Source organism: Coffea arabica, chromosome 2e (genome assembly GCF_036785885.1).
Source record: "Coffea arabica cultivar ET-39 chromosome 2e, Coffea Arabica ET-39 HiFi, whole genome shotgun sequence".
Classification (NCBI taxonomy): domain Eukaryota; kingdom Viridiplantae; phylum Streptophyta; class Magnoliopsida; order Gentianales; family Rubiaceae; genus Coffea; species Coffea arabica.
In genome coordinates this window covers 10,738,128-10,756,105 of record NC_092313.1, presented here as the reverse complement: position 1 = coordinate 10,756,105, position 17,978 = coordinate 10,738,128, and the positions used below count along the sequence as shown (strand labels likewise).

The window sequence follows — 17,978 nt, the reverse complement described above, 5'->3', positions numbered from 1 at the left end:
TATATGTTATTCAAATTATATGACAGGATTGGCAAGAAATTAAAAAAAAAAAGTGTGTGAAATTACCCAAATAACTATTGGGATAATCTCAAAAATCTCCCCTAACATTTCTCTTAATATCCCTAAAATTTTAAAAATTTCACTTACCTCCCTAACTTTTGTTATTTGTGTAACAAAATTTTTAAAAATCCTAAACTCCCTTTTGCTCATTTTACTAAATAAAATACTCCTAAACCACTTTGTATACTTGAAAAAAAATCACAACATAAAAAATAATTTTTAGTAGTACCACCATATTACAAAGTTATAGTCCATAAAAATATACTTTAGAAAATAAAAATCATATTTGTAAACAAATGCATTAATACTAATTCAACTTTATATGTTCAAAACCAATTTCTTATGAACTTTATTTTTTTCCCTAACATCTTCTCAACTCATGGCATAAACCTTTAAGTTGTACTAAATCATTATAAAAATTTATTCAAAATAAACAAAGAAGTCATACCCTACTTTATTGTAATCGTAAAAAGAAAAAGATAAACAAAATTTAATATACTATATCTACAAATAAAAAATTGCATATTCCTCCAAAAAATGAGTAAGAGAAAATATTGGAAAAATGGAAAAGAGAAAAAGGTGAATTTTGTTTCTTTTTCTTTAATTTTTTGAATCCATTATTTGATATGTGAGTTGTGTATCCAATGTGGGTTAATATAGTCATTCTGCAATTATGGGAGGAGGTAAGTGATTTTTTAAAACTTCAGAAGTAGGCGCTAAGTGATATTAGGAGAAACTTTATAGGAGGTTTCTGATATTATCCCATCCCATAACCATTACGGTGAAAGCATTCTTTTTTTTCCTTTTTTCTTTTTTCTTTTTTTCGGTTTCAATTCTATAAATGCCTTGAACCCCTAGGAATTCGGGCAGGGGGTTTTTGGCGGTAACACAAGCCAAAAACGGTCGACGCCGGACTCCATGGGAGAAGAAGCATCAGCAGCTGAAGCTGTAGCTAATCAGCGACTGACGACGTCCGACCCAGAAAGCGGTGAAATTACTGAAAAGCCAGTGGAAGAGCAAGAGCAAGAGCAAGAGCAATCATCCTCCTACTCATGGCCAATAATCAATTTCCAAGTACCTCCCTACAGGACTTACCATTTCTTCAATCAGTTCAGGACCAATTCTTCCATCCCTAACAATTTTCTCAAGGCCGTCAAATGGTAAGCTCCTTCAATTTTGTTCTTTTATTTTCGAGAATGTCCTTTATATGGTGTGAAAAATTCGTTTTTTGCTGTTGATTGATTTTTCAATTCATTGATTTTTATGTGTCATTGAACTTAGGTCGCCGGATGGTTCTTGCTTTCTCAGCTGCTGTGACGATAACACCCTTCGAGTATTCCCATTGTAAGGTTCATCTCTCTCTCTCTCTCACACAGACACACATACACACACTCGTGCATTTTCGGAAAAAGCTTTTATTTTTCTTGCACTCGAAAGTTTTATTAACCAAGAATAATAGAATGACAATGAGAAGGTGATTAGCTTTTAAAAGATACTTCGGAATAAGAGAAAATGCAATTCTTAGACTGATTGTTTTCACCCAGAAAGTCAACTAAGTGATTGAATTACTTATAGCAGTTTAATGTTCGTATAATAATGCAATTAATTATTCCTAAAAAAAGGGGGAAAGACTATAAACTTACGAAAAGTAGCATTATGGTATTGGGAAAATATTCTATTTACTGGACATGTGAAATAAAGCATGGATAGCATTTAGTTGAGTAGTTCATATAACAGAATTGCATTCTTAGCACTTATGTTATTTGTCTACCAAGTTATACTTTTTATTTTTATTCATTTTGTTTTATCTGCCGTAGCTATAGGTTGACACGCTTGAAAGAGCAGCTATATGAGATTAATATGACAGTGTAAAAGAATTACTGCTTATAGCTTTTTCTTCTTTCCTCTCACCTATGAGTAGGATAACTGTAAAAAAAAATGATTGTTCTTTTCTATTTACTGATTCTGAAGAGTTTATAGGTAAAAATTGACTATTACCTGAAACTCATGTACCCAAAACAAAGAACAGGCTATACGAATTACATAGTGTCTATCAGATTTTGTCTTAATTGTTGGTGTTGGTAAATGGGAAGACTTTTAAAGTATTATCATTGAGACAATCAAGCATTTGGTTATCAAGCTTAAATAAAAGAAAACAGCTTAGCTTGTTGTTATTGGTGGATCAAGACGGTTGTGAATATGGTTTGTTGGACTCTGTTGATATTATCTGTTTTGGTTTTCTGGAAGATGGTGCTATTAGTTGTTCTGATGAATTTTGTTCTTTGTTGTACCAGGCAATACTATGAAAGTGGCAGCAATCTGGACTCTTGTTCTTCTGCTTCGGATGCTGGTAACTTGATTTGAGTTTCTTATATCTGTTCTTGCTTTGCAACCAAATGTTTCCTTGCACTTGCTCCAATGTCCACAGGCTTTCATATGCAAGCCGTTCTTTCCTATGTACTTTCTCATCCTAATTGTACCATTTCTGTATCTTTCACTGGTCTATGCTCTTCCATTTAGATTCTCCTGCTACATTTGCATTTACCCTATCACTGATTAATTACAGATTCATACCCTGCAAACCTTGTCATTGGGGAGGGAGAATCGGTATACGACTATTGCTGGTATCCCTACATGTCTGCTTCAAGTATGTTAGTTTCTTGATGTGATTTGATCTGTTTTAATCCTGCTTTGATCTGTTTCTTTATGTGATTTTGATCTGTTTTACTGGATTTGTCTGGTTTGTGTTTCAGCTCCAGACACCTGTGTATTTGCAAGTACTACACGCGACCATCCTATTCATCTCTGGGATGCTACATCAGGACAGGTGCAAATCATGTTTTAATGTATACAATCACTTATAGTTAGTTTTTCTCCATTATACTTGTTGGAATCCTGTGATTGTGGATGCCTTTTGTGCTGTTGCATCAGCTGTATCTACTTTTCAATATTAATTACAGTCTGATTGTTTTAACTGAAATTGCAGCTTCGTTGTACATACCGTGCATATGATGCTATGGATGAGATTGCTGCTGCCTTCTCAGTTGCCTTTAACCCTGCTGGAACTAAGTAAGAATTTTTTTAAAACCGACAGTTAAAGATGCCATTCATTTCTGTTTTTGACCATCTCCCTTTTTTGCAAGTATTCACATTGCTCAATGAATGTCTGTGGTCAGAGCTGGGTAGATTATGTCACATTTCTGAATGTTCTGGAAAAACTCTTTATTTAGATAAATGGTTATCCTGCTATTTGTTGCTCTTGGGTCCTATTTTTTACTTGTTGGTGCATTGCCCGTCTTTACTGCCTTTTCAGTTGCCTTTAACCTTGCTGGAACTAAGTAAGAATTTTTTTTAAACCGACAGTTAAAGATGCCATTCATTCCTGTTTTTGACCATCTGCCTTTTTTGCGAGTATTCACATTACTCAATGAATGTCTGCAGTCCGAGCTAGGTAGATTATGTCACATTTTTGAATGTTCTGGAAAAAATACTCTTTATTCAGAAAAATGGTTATCCTGCTATTTATTGCTCTTGGATCCCATTTTTTTACTGGTTGGTGCATTGTCCTGCATTACTCGTCTTTAAAGGGAATGAGATTAGTTGCACACATCGAACACCAAGAAAAAATTTACCAATTTGCAGTAGCTAAATTGTTTAAAGTTGTCATGCTTGTCTAACAGTTTCTCTTGAATAAGCAGTATATAGAGAAGACTGGTTGATTGAATATCTGATAGTTCCACCTATCAAAACTGAACAGAGTAAAAAAAAAGGTGCTATCTATTCAGCAGTCAAAATGTCATTTTATCTGAACAATTTACAAAGTTATAAATGGTTTCCAGCAAACACATCAAGAGACATGTCTAAATAGTAGTGACTATATGTGGCAATTCTTTTCCTTGTATTGGACCACCATCCTTCACTTTCCTCAAAAGTATCTGATTAGCATTTATCCTCTTCAGCATGATGCAATGTCCAGGAGTCAGTCATATGATGTAATATTTTTGATAAAATTAATTGAGGTTTTTTATCTCAGGATATTTGCTGGATATAACAAGTTTATTAGAATATTTGATGTTCATCGCCCTGGAAGAGATTTTAAACAGCTTTCAACTCTTCAAGGAAATAAAGAAGGACAGTCAGGTAATGTTTATTAGTGTATACAATTGATGAATGACAACACACTAAAGTGAAGCATATCTCTTTCTTAATTTTTTTTCCTCTTGGGCAAGCCCGTAGATTAACATAAAGTTTATGTCCACAAAGGATCCAGAAACCTAGTCTTTTTTTTTTGGGTAAAAAATAAAAAAGCCCCCTGTGGTAAACCTAATACACAGAAAAGCCCCCCGTGGTTTCAAAATATATAACACGACTCCTCATACTTTGAACTAAATTGTAAAGGTGACGGAATCCGTTAAATTTAACGGAAATGGTCAAAATGACCAAAATACCCTGATATAATTAAGCAAAAGACAGCTCAAAAAAATCATTTGTTTTATTTTCTAAATAGAGAGAATTGAGGGTTAAGGGGTAGAATTGGTATATTTGATAAAAAATAGGTATAAAAAATTTTTTTTAGGTTCCAATAAGTCATTTCCGTTAAGTTTAACGGATTCCGTCACTTTTACAATTTAGTTCAAAGCATGAGATGTCGTATTGTATATTTTGAAACTATAGGGGGCTTTTCTGTTTATTAGGCTTACCACAGGGGGCTTTTTTGTTTTTAACCCTTTTTTTTTTGTCAAAAGTCATTCTTTTATATAACCCATAATCTTTGATACATACAAAGTTATATACAAACTAACTGGCAGCTGCCAGATAATCACTTTGTGCAGCTTTCAAAGTCCACACAGGGAAACTATCCTTCCACCTAGTTTCATTAATGAGGTTAGTGGTAAATTTTGCCAAACCATGACTACACATGTTGACTTCTCGCTTAACAAAGAAGAAAATACAACACCAAAATGATCTACTCAAGGCCCTGATATCCTTTTAAAATAATATTGATGTCAGACAGGTCCTCACTACCATGATTCAGTTTGTGAACCAGAACTTTGCAGTCAGAAAGTATCAAGATGGACGTCTAGTTTTCCTCTAGTGCTTTAAGCAAGGCAATTCCAATAGCATGAGCTTCCAATATTGCAGCATCTCCTTTTAATGGGGTTGGAATTGACCACGGAGTGATTAATCTACCCCCATTGTCTTTGACCGCTATACCCAATACCATATTTGTCCCTCTAAGAGTCCGAAGCTGCATCTGTGTGGATGATGGATGAGTGTGGACAGTGGAGCTATGCAATCTTGCCATGTCTATTGAGCTTATCATTTTTCACCTCTCCTTCGTAGATACTTAGGAAGTTTGCCTCTTTAAACTCAAACCAATCCTCCATAGCATGTTGGGAGATCCGATGGCCCTCCTGCTTGAGCAGGTTAAAGTTCCAATTATTCCTGGCCTCCCAAATATGCCAAAGTAGGTTGGCCGTCATTTCAATGTGAACTTTGCCATCTACTCTCTCTAGCCCGTTGTAAGCTCGCCCACCACGAGCAAAAGTTCCCTCTCAGTTGCTCTAGTCCATTTCATTTGATAGGAAAGTTTTCCAAATCTGCTCACTGGCCTTGCAATAGAAGAAAACATGTTCCACTGTTTTTGCACTTTACGAGACTGGCTGCTGAGGAATGATTTAAGAAATATGCTAGGAAATGTGCATTTAATCAGTCAAATTTGGTGCATAAGTTTTTGAAAACTAAAATCTCAAATGAGCTTTTCCATTTTTCTGGAACTTTCAATCAATACGCTGTATTCATTAAGATTCCTGGAAAGTTGACATGAGCTAATTCCTTTTTTTTTTTCCAGGTATAATATCCTCAATTGCTTTTTGTTCAAGTAATTCAGGAATGCTAGCTACAGGGTCATATGATCAAACTACTGCAATATATAGAGAAGATAATATGGAGTTGCTATATGTCCTGCATGGCCAAGAAGGTGGTGTCACACATGTAAGTTGGAATATCTAGTTATTCTCTGTTGAACTTTCTGCAGTGTTTGCTGTATGACTCTTCATTTTTTTTTTTTACCTTGTCAGGTGCAGTTTTCAAAAGATGGAAACTACTTGTATACCGGAGGGCGAAGGGTATGTTTCTACATTTGTTGTTTTTTCTTTTAGTATATACTTGAATTGTGTACAGTTTGATTAAGAAAATTAATGCATATTCATGTTTTAGCTTTTTTTTCAGGAGAAATAATTGGTGTTCTTTAACTACTCTTTTACTAGTGGAGTAATGTGGATGAGCGAGTTTTGCAATTGATTATGAGAAATCTCTAACATTGTAAAATTGATTATGAGAAATCTCTAACATTGCAAGAAGAAATGAGCAAAAAAAAACTAAAGAAAAACGATAAAGTAGAGAAGTAGTGAAATAAAAGGAATTTGTCTATCAGAGTAGTGTGCATACTGTTGTGATTTAGGCTGACTTCATTGAGTGAAAAGTAAAAGAGCTTTTTCTTTGAACAATGATTTCCTGTCTTGGTGTCCAATGCTACAGGCATCAGCACTGTCATTAATGTCAAATAAAGGAATCTTGTCTATATCAGAGTAGTGTGCATACTTTGTTGACATTCAATGCTAACTTTATTGTATTCACAAGAAAAGGGAAACGAGCCTTATCTCTGAAGAACTATTTCTTTCCTCGATATTCCCATGATACAGGTTGTAGCACTTTCATTAATACAACTACATTTGCAAAAGCAACTATCTTCGACATATTTTGATGCATGATGATTAAGGACATCTCATGCTCTTATACTAAACATCCTTTCACGAAGAATAGGAGCGGAGAACTTATTTTTCTCCATGAGAAAAGAGTAAGCTACAGCTTAAGATAGGAGGAAAATGCCTTTTCTTGTGTAAAAGACATATTCTTGAGTTTCCAATGTGTTTATGGACCTTTTAAAATCTTGGTTGGAGGATGATGATCTTTATGGGAAACACCAGTCATAAAATTAGTACAAGTGCGGTCCCCTGCAAACTCAAAATTTTCTTTTGTTGCAATAAAGACATAACTTTGAAAGTATCTGCTTAAAAATGTATCTCCACTGCATCATGTTCAGTTGTGAACTTTGAGTAAGCCCTTCGGTGAAAATTATGTTGTGGAATCGTTAGGTTTGTTTTGGGTAAAAATACTCGTTTTCTGCTATTATATAGAGGTTTCTTACAGTTTAATTCCACTGCTTTATGTGGTAATTTCTGTGGTCTCTTGTACCTGTTGTGTTTCTCTATATATAAGAGTTTAAGGATGCATTATAATGGTAAGTTAAAAAGTATCTGCTAAAAAGTTCTTATATGTATTGTAGGATCCTTATGTACTGTGCTGGGATATCCGCAAGGCTGTTGAAATTGTTTACAAGTAAGTGATATGTTCTTAGTGATAAACAAGCCTAAGAGTTCCTATTATGATATTGGTGGGATTCATTACCTATGTCATGCTGAAAAGTGGTGCTAAGAGAAAAGAACGAGTTTCTATTTAGTAATCAGTACTTCTAAAGATACTAGCTGGTTTATATTGGCTCATCTTTCCATCCATGAAATTCGAAATTCAAAAACTATAAAATGCTGGCATGTCTTGCAATTCTATCAGTGAAGGTAGGAAGTTTCTGCTCTTTACTGGAGGTACTAACTGAGGTGTGTATGCTTATGTTGTACATTCCACAGATGATACTGGCTGTTCTATTGATTGAAAGTTTTTTTTTTCTGCTTATCTCTTCTTATTATTGGTGTATCTTAACTATAATGCAATTTTTGGATTTACCACTGCCTTAACTGTCATATTACAAATTTTTATCTTGATATGGGATTTGAGTCCTTATGTCTGATTTGCTCTTCTCTTTTCTTTTTCATTATTAGTGGCATATGAGATTGCCAAATGGCTTTTTATACAACCTATAACTTCTTGTAAGAAAATTACATGAGATCCATATCCCTGTAATATGCTTTTTTGTTCTCTTTTTGTTGAGACAATTTTAGATACCTGGTGTTTAGTTTCATTACATCATCTGTCGATATTGAACCTTATGAGTCTAGTACTCTGATTTGCTATGCCTTTTTTATTTTCTTCAAGGGTGGTTTTGGAATTGATTTGTTTGCATGAGTTTTAATGATCATATCCTTCTCACCTTCTTATTGGTTGCATTTATTTCTGACCATGATAGTTTACATGATTCCTTTCTTTCCCACCTTCTGAACCAGTAGAATGCTGTATGGTAAACTTCGTGGATCATACTAGTATTGTCCACAAATTAACACAACCAGTTGAGGTTTTCTGCTAATATTTGATGTTTAGCTGTTAGGTGTCAGATGAGGCATTCATGAGACAATCCAAGTGCATATGCATGCAAATTTTGATTTGCATGCCCAACATTGACAGTCAATTTTCATGCTTTCATTACACGAGTTCTAGAATATTCGGTAGTGAATCCTTCAGAAATTAATTCCTTTTCTTTATGAATCATTATTGATCAAAATTATATGGTCATTCTCACTGATAAAACCATTTTGGTAGCAGATTATGGAATTTACTTATAAGGAAATATATTCACATTGAAGTTCCATCTGGTTTTTGCATTCATGCCTCATTTCCACGTGCTGCTTTACCATTTTATTGCTTTGGAACGTTGTGCATGTGTTTCTTCCTGCACATAACTGTTTAGCACTTTGGCAGTAAATTTCTAGGAATTTTGTTAAATTTGAAGGAGATTAAGGTGTTAAACTTTATCCTCTTTGTCTCTGTGAGTAGGCTGTATAGATCAACTGAAACTACCAATCAGCGGATACATTTTGATATTGAGCCTATGGGCCAACATCTTGCAACTGGTGGTCAGGTATCATTCTATTTTAATTCTACATATCTACAGCAAGTGACCATTCAGTACAATGCGGAATAATTTAATATTCTGATCACTATCCTAGGATGGCTTGGTTCATGTGTATAATCTACAAAATGGCCAGTGGGTATCAAGTTTTCAAGCAGCATTAGGTATTAAAATTTCTTGATTTTTCATTAGCAGCTTAACTTTGATATGTAGTTCCTTTATTCTTTCACTGTCATCAATATTATTGGTCTTATTATTTTTATTTCTACTATAACTGTTACTAATATTGTTATTTGGTGTTGCAGATACTGTAAATGGTTTCGCTTTCCATCCATTTTTGCCAATGGCTGCTTCATCTTCTGGGCACCGGAGATACAGATGTTTTGATGATTCTTCCGAGGATGTGATCCTTAGTAGTAAGTTTTCTGACTCCGACAAAGTTCATTTTACTGTTGGCAAATATTTTCTTTGGTTTGATCCTTGGATAATTTTTTGACTCTAAAATTCCTGTATTATGTTGTAGTACATCAGTTTGGAAGTTTACAATTTGTTATAATCACACAATTTCTTACAAATAAATAAATCAAAGGATGTTTGGTAATATAGTGGAGGGAATGGCATTCTGGTTTTAACATTCTACCTACCTGCCTGATTTGTATTTCGACCCCAGTTTGTTGGTACTAAAGCCTAAAGGTTGCACGGTTAGTGTTATGCGCTGATCCTACTAATGTAGTTGCTAATTTTTCCCTGTTTAGGTGATGAAAATTGTGTCTCCATATGGAGCTTTTCTTTCACCAACAGTGATGATGTTTCAGCTGCAAGTTTTGGGGAACTGAATGACCAAATTGACAGTAACAACCTCAACGGCTCTTGATTGTATGCAGTGTCTTTTACGTAGCAATGGCAACCGCAAATTTTAGCCGTCAGATACCTCATACGCCACTCTCGAAATGACAATGTACAGCAGTATAGTATTAGGTCACTTTAGTACCGACACAACTGATCATAGCTCTAGTTTTTTGATTTGGGGATACTATGAATGGTTGACATGACTGCAACAGGTATTAGTGAGAAGCAGATTTTTCCCACACAGTTCAATTTTCGTGAAAACTAATAATCTGCATAGCATCTGGTGGGCTGTTTTTTCCCCTTTAATAATTATTTTTTGTTTCTGCTGTTGCATTGCAAAAATTATTTCGGCCACTGTGGGACATTTTGTAATATTTTATCATATGTTTCCCTTCTTTCTGTTTTTTTCTTTTTCCCCGGATGAGTGTTAAGAATTTAAGGAGTTACTAATTCTTTCAACTTTAAAAATATGGTAAACTGATAAAAAAGGTTTTAACAAAACAAACATGAACTTCTAATGTGAACAACCATAGATTATTCCCAACAGGGACGGTATCCAAATATCCAAGTTGATCCTTTCAAAGGCCACGTTAAAACAGAATCATTTGTGCATGCTGAGTGCAACAACACAAATCTCTAGTCAGGTGCCGTTTTTCATTACCTTTTCTGCCGCTAATGATTTGCATCTTATCCTCTACATTCAAAACCCCAACCCGAGAATGGCGAGTGACAAAAACCTATCAAATAAGTAATAGACATTAGGAGCCATTTGCACCTTGAACAATCAATTGACCCTGCACCCTGTCTATAACATTGATTTGCAGAGTTTGGAACAATGCAACGGTTACATGCATTGTTGCATATTCATGCAATGATTGTTATTATGAATTAAATCTTACAAGATGGGTAAGTAATTACTCTTAAAATGCCCTTAATCATACAGATTCTTCACCAACCACCCTTGGAGTCTGTATAAAAGTGTGCCATCTACTTGGTATTTCTTCACTCATCCTTTAGCCCACCAAAGAGAAAGTGAGTTAACTGATTTCATCCCTTCTCATGGCTTCTCCCAGGGAGAGCAAGAAAGCCAAGATTACAAGAGATGGAAAAACTTATCCCTCAACTCTTAAAAACTTCCCTGATGAACTGATCGAAAAGATCATATCGCACTTCCAACTCAAAGAATGCACAAGGGCTGCACTTCTTTCGAAGAGGTTTATCAACTCCTGGAAGCTTAATCGTAACCTGTGTTTCGTGGTAAACAAACAGAGATTTCCTAGAGATGCATATGCTAGTCTCGTCGACCGTGTTTTGGACCAACATTGGGGGCCAAAGGTAGAGAGATTGGTCCTGACTTTTGATCCAACCGGTCAGGAGAATCGAGTGAAAGGTTGGATTCAGACAGCGGTCGCGAAGGGGGTTGAAGAGCTCCGTTTGGACTTCAGAGGTGGGCATCAACCTTATCCCTTTAGCTCTGACCTTATAGATGCTACACCTATAAGAGCATTGGAGCTGAATAACTGTCTTGTTGGGTTTGCCACGGAGCTCAATGGCTTGCGATTTCTGAAAGCTCTTGTTCTTAAAAATGTTCGTCTCGGGAACAAGTTCACGGAGACAATTTTCAACAGCTGTTTGCTACTTGAGAATCTGGAGTTTGTGAACTGCAACAATGATCCTCGACTCAGAATTTCCGCTGGATATTTGAACCATTTTAAATCACTGAAAGTGGAAGGGTTTAGGAATATTCTCTCCATTTTTATCAATGCTCCAACTCTGAAGTCATTGCATTACAATGGAGACATTTGCAAGTTCACTTTCAGCTGCTCTTTCCCTTCGCTGGATGTGGCTACTTTCGACTTCAGACCAAATAGGATGCGTCAACTTGATGAAGTTGAGCAAATCATCATGTCTGTCAGCTTTTGCACGGACCTCACCATATGCAGTTCCATCCTTGAGGTAATAATCGTCCAGTTCTATTCTTACTATCATTTGTCTATTTGAGGTATCGCAACAAATTAAAATGCTAAAGTTATTGAGATTTTTTAATCTCATTCAGGGGCTATCTCCCAGGTTGAAAGATTTCAAGTACAGAGAATTCCAGTTCTGCCTAATGAGGCTGAGGAAACTTACCTTGTTCCTTGGAGGATCGAGATATCGTAGGCGGACAACTTTTGTTAACCCTTGCGACATCGTTGTTTTCCTCATGAAATGTCCACTGATCGAGAAGATACATATTGATGTAAGTCTGTTCAACATTATTCTGCTAATCTTGTTGGATTTGAAACCGGGCCAATTACATGTGGTCATATGGATTAAATATTAACAATGATACACAACAGATTAAAACTGTGGCATATATTTTCGGTACAGAATCATACATAATATTTTATTGCACACGTAAATTGCATAGTTGAAAGTACAAAAATTCACCTAAGCCGAACCGAGTTAGGATGCCATGAGTACTGCTGTATCGGAATAACCTACACAGAGATAAATACGGGACTAACTCCGACGCTCACAAGTCAATGAGGAGTTTTCTGAGAATAATGTAGTAAAATTTATATAATATATAATTGTCGTACCTTTTGTATGAACAAACATAAGGTTTATATTTATAAGTGTTATAAGATAAGTTGAAGAGGTAGGAATTATCTTTCTGTTAATGATAATATTCTACCAGATAATTACAAGGTTTATATGGCAGTTACGGGTTATATGCAGAAGGGATTATGTTCATCTCTAAGGTTTATCCCCACAAATTCGAAGTTATCCCTTCTGATCCCAATGCTTTGTTCAGTATCTTTACCGAACAGGCTTATTCGGCACAACACATGTCGCAGCTAGATTTGCTGCTGCCTCCACAATAGTCACCACTCGAATTCCTACTACATGAATTTTTCTCCATTTGCTTTAGTTTTGATTCTGTATAATGACTTTTCCCCCCCTCCAATGCAGCTTGGTGATTATCCTTTCGAAGAAGGGCTCTTCTGGAAGTTAATCGTAAAGGATAGCTTTGAACATTGCTGCCCATCATTCCAATTATTGAAGGAACTGAGGATAGGGAACTTCAAATTTCGTGAGTTAGAATTTCGGCTCCTCAAGATTATAGTAGACAATGCATCTTCTCTGGCGGTTGTGATCTTAAACACTTGCGGAAATATAATGCGAACTACCGAAGAAAAAACACTTTTGGAGTGGATGTCAAAACAAAATTGCCGCTTTGAGGTCTCCGAGAACAATAATAAGAGACGTTTGGGCATATTTAGACAGAAGAAGGGCAACTAAACTGCATTAACGGAGAACTATTTGTTATTGAATGAAAATTTTAACAAGTTCATTGTTGTATTATTTGGCGATATTGGAATCTTGCTCAAGACATTTTAACTCTCCGCAATTTTTTAACCTTTTGTTTGCTTTATTATCTGTAGGGCTTTGACATTGGGATTCTGTCTTTTAGATGACTTGTGATCTATTGTGGGGTTTATTCCCTTAGAATAAATAAAATGTGGGTCTAAATAAGGGTTGGGTGTGCCTTAAATTTGATCTCTAAATTTAGCAATTATGTCTTTAAACTCATGCACGTAGATAAAGCTTTTTCTTTTCCATAAACATGAAAGAAATGAAAGAGAAACATCTCATCACTCTAATATCAGTATATATCTGCTAAATTTTAAATCAAGAAGAATATAATTTACTCGTAGAAGGTTGGATGCCAAGAACAAAAGAGAAAGGCTGTAAAATAAGTTTGCTGCTAATTTTATTTGTATTAAGATAAGTATATATCAGATTAGTTTCTCTTAAATGATAGAATTTTTTAAAAGTATTAGCGAAAATATTTTGTCGTCTATATATACTGGGAACCAGATGTCAAACTGATATATAATTGAAAATGATTTCTTTCAGCGTTCTAATAATAGGATTTACTCTCTATTTAATTAAGTAATGGAGCGATGTACAAGTTAGATTTTTCCTGTTTGTATACAAAAGCATACAAATCAAGACTACTTTGGTGAAGCTTAGAAATTATTAGAACGTGTATGTGATCCATATCAGAAAAAATAAAACACATATTTTTCAAGTAATAAAAATAATATAGGCCAAAATTATTAAAACTATCAATTTGATAACTAGGTGATGATAAATTGAGTGTGGTCATTCTGAATCACGCACAATGCACGAGTAATCATGATCACAAGTAATGCAAATTATAAAGCTGGTAAATGATATAAAACATAATTTCAATTTTCAACTTACACCAAATGGTGGTATCCTTTCCTTTCCCTTGCTTTCATTCAATCCAAACGGTGCCTAAAGGTTTTTTGTCCCCTCAATGTCAATGTAGCTTGTTGGTTATCCCTTTGAAGAAGGGCTGGCTCTTTCGGAATTTTAATTGCAAAGGGGATAGTTTCCAACACTGCTGTGCTGCCCATCACTCCAATTCTTGAAGGATCTAGAGCCAAAAACTTTAAAGTACTCATTGATTCAGAATTTCACTTCCTGAATATTATAGTATATTATCTTGACCACACATAGAATTATAATGCAAATTCCTCGAGGAAAATGATTTTTAGAGTGGATAATGAAACAAAACTGCAGCTTTGGAACTGCGAAAACGAAAAGAAGAGGCATTCAGGCACTTGCTCTTCGCATGTTTTTTTTTTTTTTTTTGAGATAAGAAGTAGACCTGTCAATTGAGTTGGGCTAACCCAAGCTCGACCCGATCAACCTCAAATGTAGTAGGTTGTGCCTTATCCTTATGCAATGCGGGCTGAGTTGAGTATGGACTAAACTATTTTGCCCGATTTAAATGAGTTTCATTTGTACTGAATTTAATCCACTTAATTCTGAGTCCGAATAAATTGGGGGATTAAGAAGATTTATTTCTCTAAATCTAGACAAATATTTGAAATTTAGATGCCTAATTTTATGATAAATTGTTCTTTTTCAATTTCTAGTTGATAGATTTGTGGATTTTATGGTAAACTATATTATTTTTTGTTATAAAATTTAAACTTTTAGAACATCTATGGATTAGTTGGCTGTTTGGTTTAATTAGATTTTGTGAACATGAAAAGTACATGACAAGAGTTTGGACCTATCCGAATTAGGCCAAGTGCCCTACTTTTATTTCGAGTCGAGTATGAGTTACAAAAATGTGATTTTAGTTGAGTAAAACTTATATAATTTTAGTTCAAATTCCTATATAATTTCTTGTTCAAGTGATACCAATAAGACAGTTCAAATTTCTGGATTGTGAATCACGTACTTTGCACGAAAATTCTGGATGACAATGTTTCATGCACATTTTAAGAGTAATTAAACATGGTTTCAAGAAAGATTAAAGTACAAAATGCATAGCACTTCCGGTCTTCAACACTAATGATCTAGCTCATTCAGTCCGACACAGCATCTCAAGATCTTGGAATCAAGAATGTGTTCTTTTGATTCTGTAGTTTTCTGAATAGAAAAGTAAACAAATCAGGAAATATCTTCAAAAGTTGTTGTACCTAAGAAATCAACCGCGGTAAATCTTCTCATCTTGGACAGCAATAAGAGAAAAAAGATCATGAATGATTGTCGTATTAGTGGTGATATGGAAGATATAAATAAAAGTAGTTGTGATCTTTCAAAATTGACAGTGGATAGTGGACGAGGAAATTCTTATGGAAACCAAATGGGTAGGTTTGGAGCAGAGAAAGTCATTATTTCTGATAACCAACCTAGAAGTTTAAGGGAATTATCAGAGTCAGAGATATGCTGATGGGAAAGGCTAGGATTGAAATCCACAAGAAGTTACAGGAATGGAATATGGCTTCGGTACAGAAGTCTTCAGGTAAAGAAGCAAGGGAGAAGCCAACTTCAGTACTGCTCCGACAGAATCAGTTGGAAGTCAATTTCTTCTATAACAACTTTCTTAGACAAAACTGCCACCATTAGTACCCCTGAGCCAGGTGCACTAGGGAGCTTGCCTTCTGCTTCAACCAATGGCTCAAACATAGAAGCTATTGATATATTCATGACGATGGATGTGGCTGAGCAGGAGTTTGACAAAGACAGGGTGGTGGAAGAATCATTTGCTGAAAACCAGGTTTGGGCTGCATATGACAGTGAGGTGGTGTGCCTCGCTTTTATGCTATTATTCATGAAGTGTTGTCCAGAAAGCCCTTTAAAGTTTGGGATTAGCTGGTTGAACTCCAAAAGCAACAGCGAACTTGGTCCATTAAATTGGTGTGAGTTGTGGTTTTGCTAAACTTGCTATACCAATTGCCACAATGGTTGGTTGTGATTTTACAAAATTGAGAATTTTGATACCAATTGCGATATAGGGAAGTTTTTTTTAAAAAAAAAAAATTGAAGATGAAGTCGATGATAGAAATTGAATTATCCAATTAAGTATGGAATTTGTAAGGAGGCTAAAAAAACAAGGATAAAGTCAGCCATAGAAATTGAACAAATATTTGGTAGATTGTATAGAAATTTTAATACAGTTGATTGTTAGCGAATCACGCACTACGCACGACTCTTCATGATCTCAAGTACTATGGAATTTTAAAATTTTTTTTTTGGAAAAGTGAATTTCCTTAGTTCAATATTGGAGACGTATCTCTGCAAATTGCAGAATTTATATCAGGTTTTAATGCAAATTATACAAAGATTCAAAACATGGATGGATGGCTTCGACTTAATTTCAAAATAGACCAAACTACATAACAAAACTTTGTCAAATTCTAATTCAGTTTGGAGTCTGGACCAGATGAATTTGCAACTAAAAAGTGAGACAGAGAGCTTTCAGTTATCCAAGGAAGCCGACTTGAAATTTACATATCATTATTGTTTGATCATACGGGCGTGAAATGTTCATAAATTGTGAGAGCAAAAAGAAACTGATTCTTTTGAGTTGGTGTTCGGTTTTGCTGAATTTAGAAGGAATGCATGAGCTATCACCCTACCAACTGCATACGTAGTTTCTTAAAACTCAATACTCCTCTCATTGATTTTCCATTTTTTATTTGAACCAATTCAAATCCACTTTTTCTTTCTTTATTTTTATCCCATAGAAGAAGGGTTCCTCCGGAATTTAATTGCAAAGGCGCGATTTTAACACTGCTACCCATCATTCGAATTCTTGAAGCATCTGAGAAAACCCCTCAAGAAAAAAATATTTTCGGAGTGGATGATGAAACAAAGTTGCAGCTTTAAGGTCTATGGGTACTATAGTAATAGACTTTTCGGTCGAGGAATGAAAACCTTTTGCAAAAACCTGTTGTTGAATGATTGAGCAACATAATGTAGCCATTATGTCTTTAATTTCATGGCAATCTATGTTGAATTTTTGTACCAAAGTTTTTTCGTGTGGCAATAACCTAAATAAAAATAAGGGTAAGTAACCTTTTACCCACTGTACTAGGTGCTTAATCATATCACTCTTCTCCCTTTCCTCCGCCCTTCCGCCACACTTATGGTTTAAAAATTTATACATAACTTCCTCATAATTTAGGTTAAACCGTCACCACTAATTTTCTATTAAAACTAGCGGTCAATATTAAAAAATCAAAATCAAACCAATAAATTAATAAATTCACCATTTCACAATTTCTTAATTTTTTCCAAGTACAAAAGAGAAGAAAGAAAATTAAAGAAAAAGACACATAAGAATTAGAAAATACAAAATCTTTAACAATTGCAAATATTTTAAACCAAATATTTAATGATTGCAAATCTTTGATGGCATTTTGTATTTCTCATTTACATATTTTTATTTTCCTTTCTTTTTTTGTATTTAGAAAAAAATAAGATTTAGTAGCCCAAAGTACAATTTTTTCTAAATCATCTCTTCTCTTTCCAAAGGAAAAAAGGAAAAAGAGAAAAAAAAGGGGAAAAAGAAAAAAAAAGTTAGTGAAAAGCTAAATTTGTCAATGCATTAGTTTTGGCTTTGACTTTTTAATATTATATGTTAGTTTTAACCAAAAAAAAAAACTAATTACACTTTAATCCAAATTATAGAGGATTTATACGGAAAAACACCAAACTATATGAGGGTAAAAGATAATTTACCCTTAAAATAACTTCTTTCAATTGGTTCAATCCTTATACTATATAAGATTGAGTTTTAGTCAAAGAATAGGTTGAATTTCAACCGCATAGGTGGGGGCTTTCTGGAAATGTGAAATGTTGTGTATTAGTTTCAAAGCTTTAAGTACAAGTT

The 17,978-nt window shown here is 34.7% G+C and overlaps 2 protein-coding genes across 2 annotated transcripts; both read left to right on the top strand.

Annotated features, from left to right (window-relative positions):
* The first annotated feature begins 841 nt into the window (after positions 1-841).
* Positions 842-10,171, top strand: LOC140036646 (uncharacterized). Its single transcript, XM_072078887.1, has 14 exons — positions 842-1,220; positions 1,342-1,404; positions 2,355-2,410; positions 2,627-2,707; positions 2,814-2,887; positions 3,047-3,129; positions 4,094-4,200; positions 5,912-6,054; positions 6,141-6,188; positions 7,409-7,461; positions 8,848-8,932; positions 9,021-9,087; positions 9,229-9,339; positions 9,679-10,171. Exons 1-14 carry the CDS (start codon positions 979-981, stop codon positions 9,795-9,797), a joined length of 1,332 nt encoding a protein of 443 aa, XP_071934988.1. The 5' UTR covers positions 842-978; the 3' UTR covers positions 9,798-10,171.
* A 660-nt stretch (positions 10,172-10,831) lies between these two features.
* Positions 10,832-13,057, top strand: LOC140036102 (putative FBD-associated F-box protein At1g61330). Its single transcript, XM_072077372.1, has 3 exons — positions 10,832-11,728; positions 11,829-12,011; positions 12,728-13,057. Exons 1-3 carry the CDS (start codon positions 10,832-10,834, stop codon positions 13,055-13,057), a joined length of 1,410 nt encoding a protein of 469 aa, XP_071933473.1.
* Positions 13,058-17,978: the final 4,921 nt, after the last annotated feature.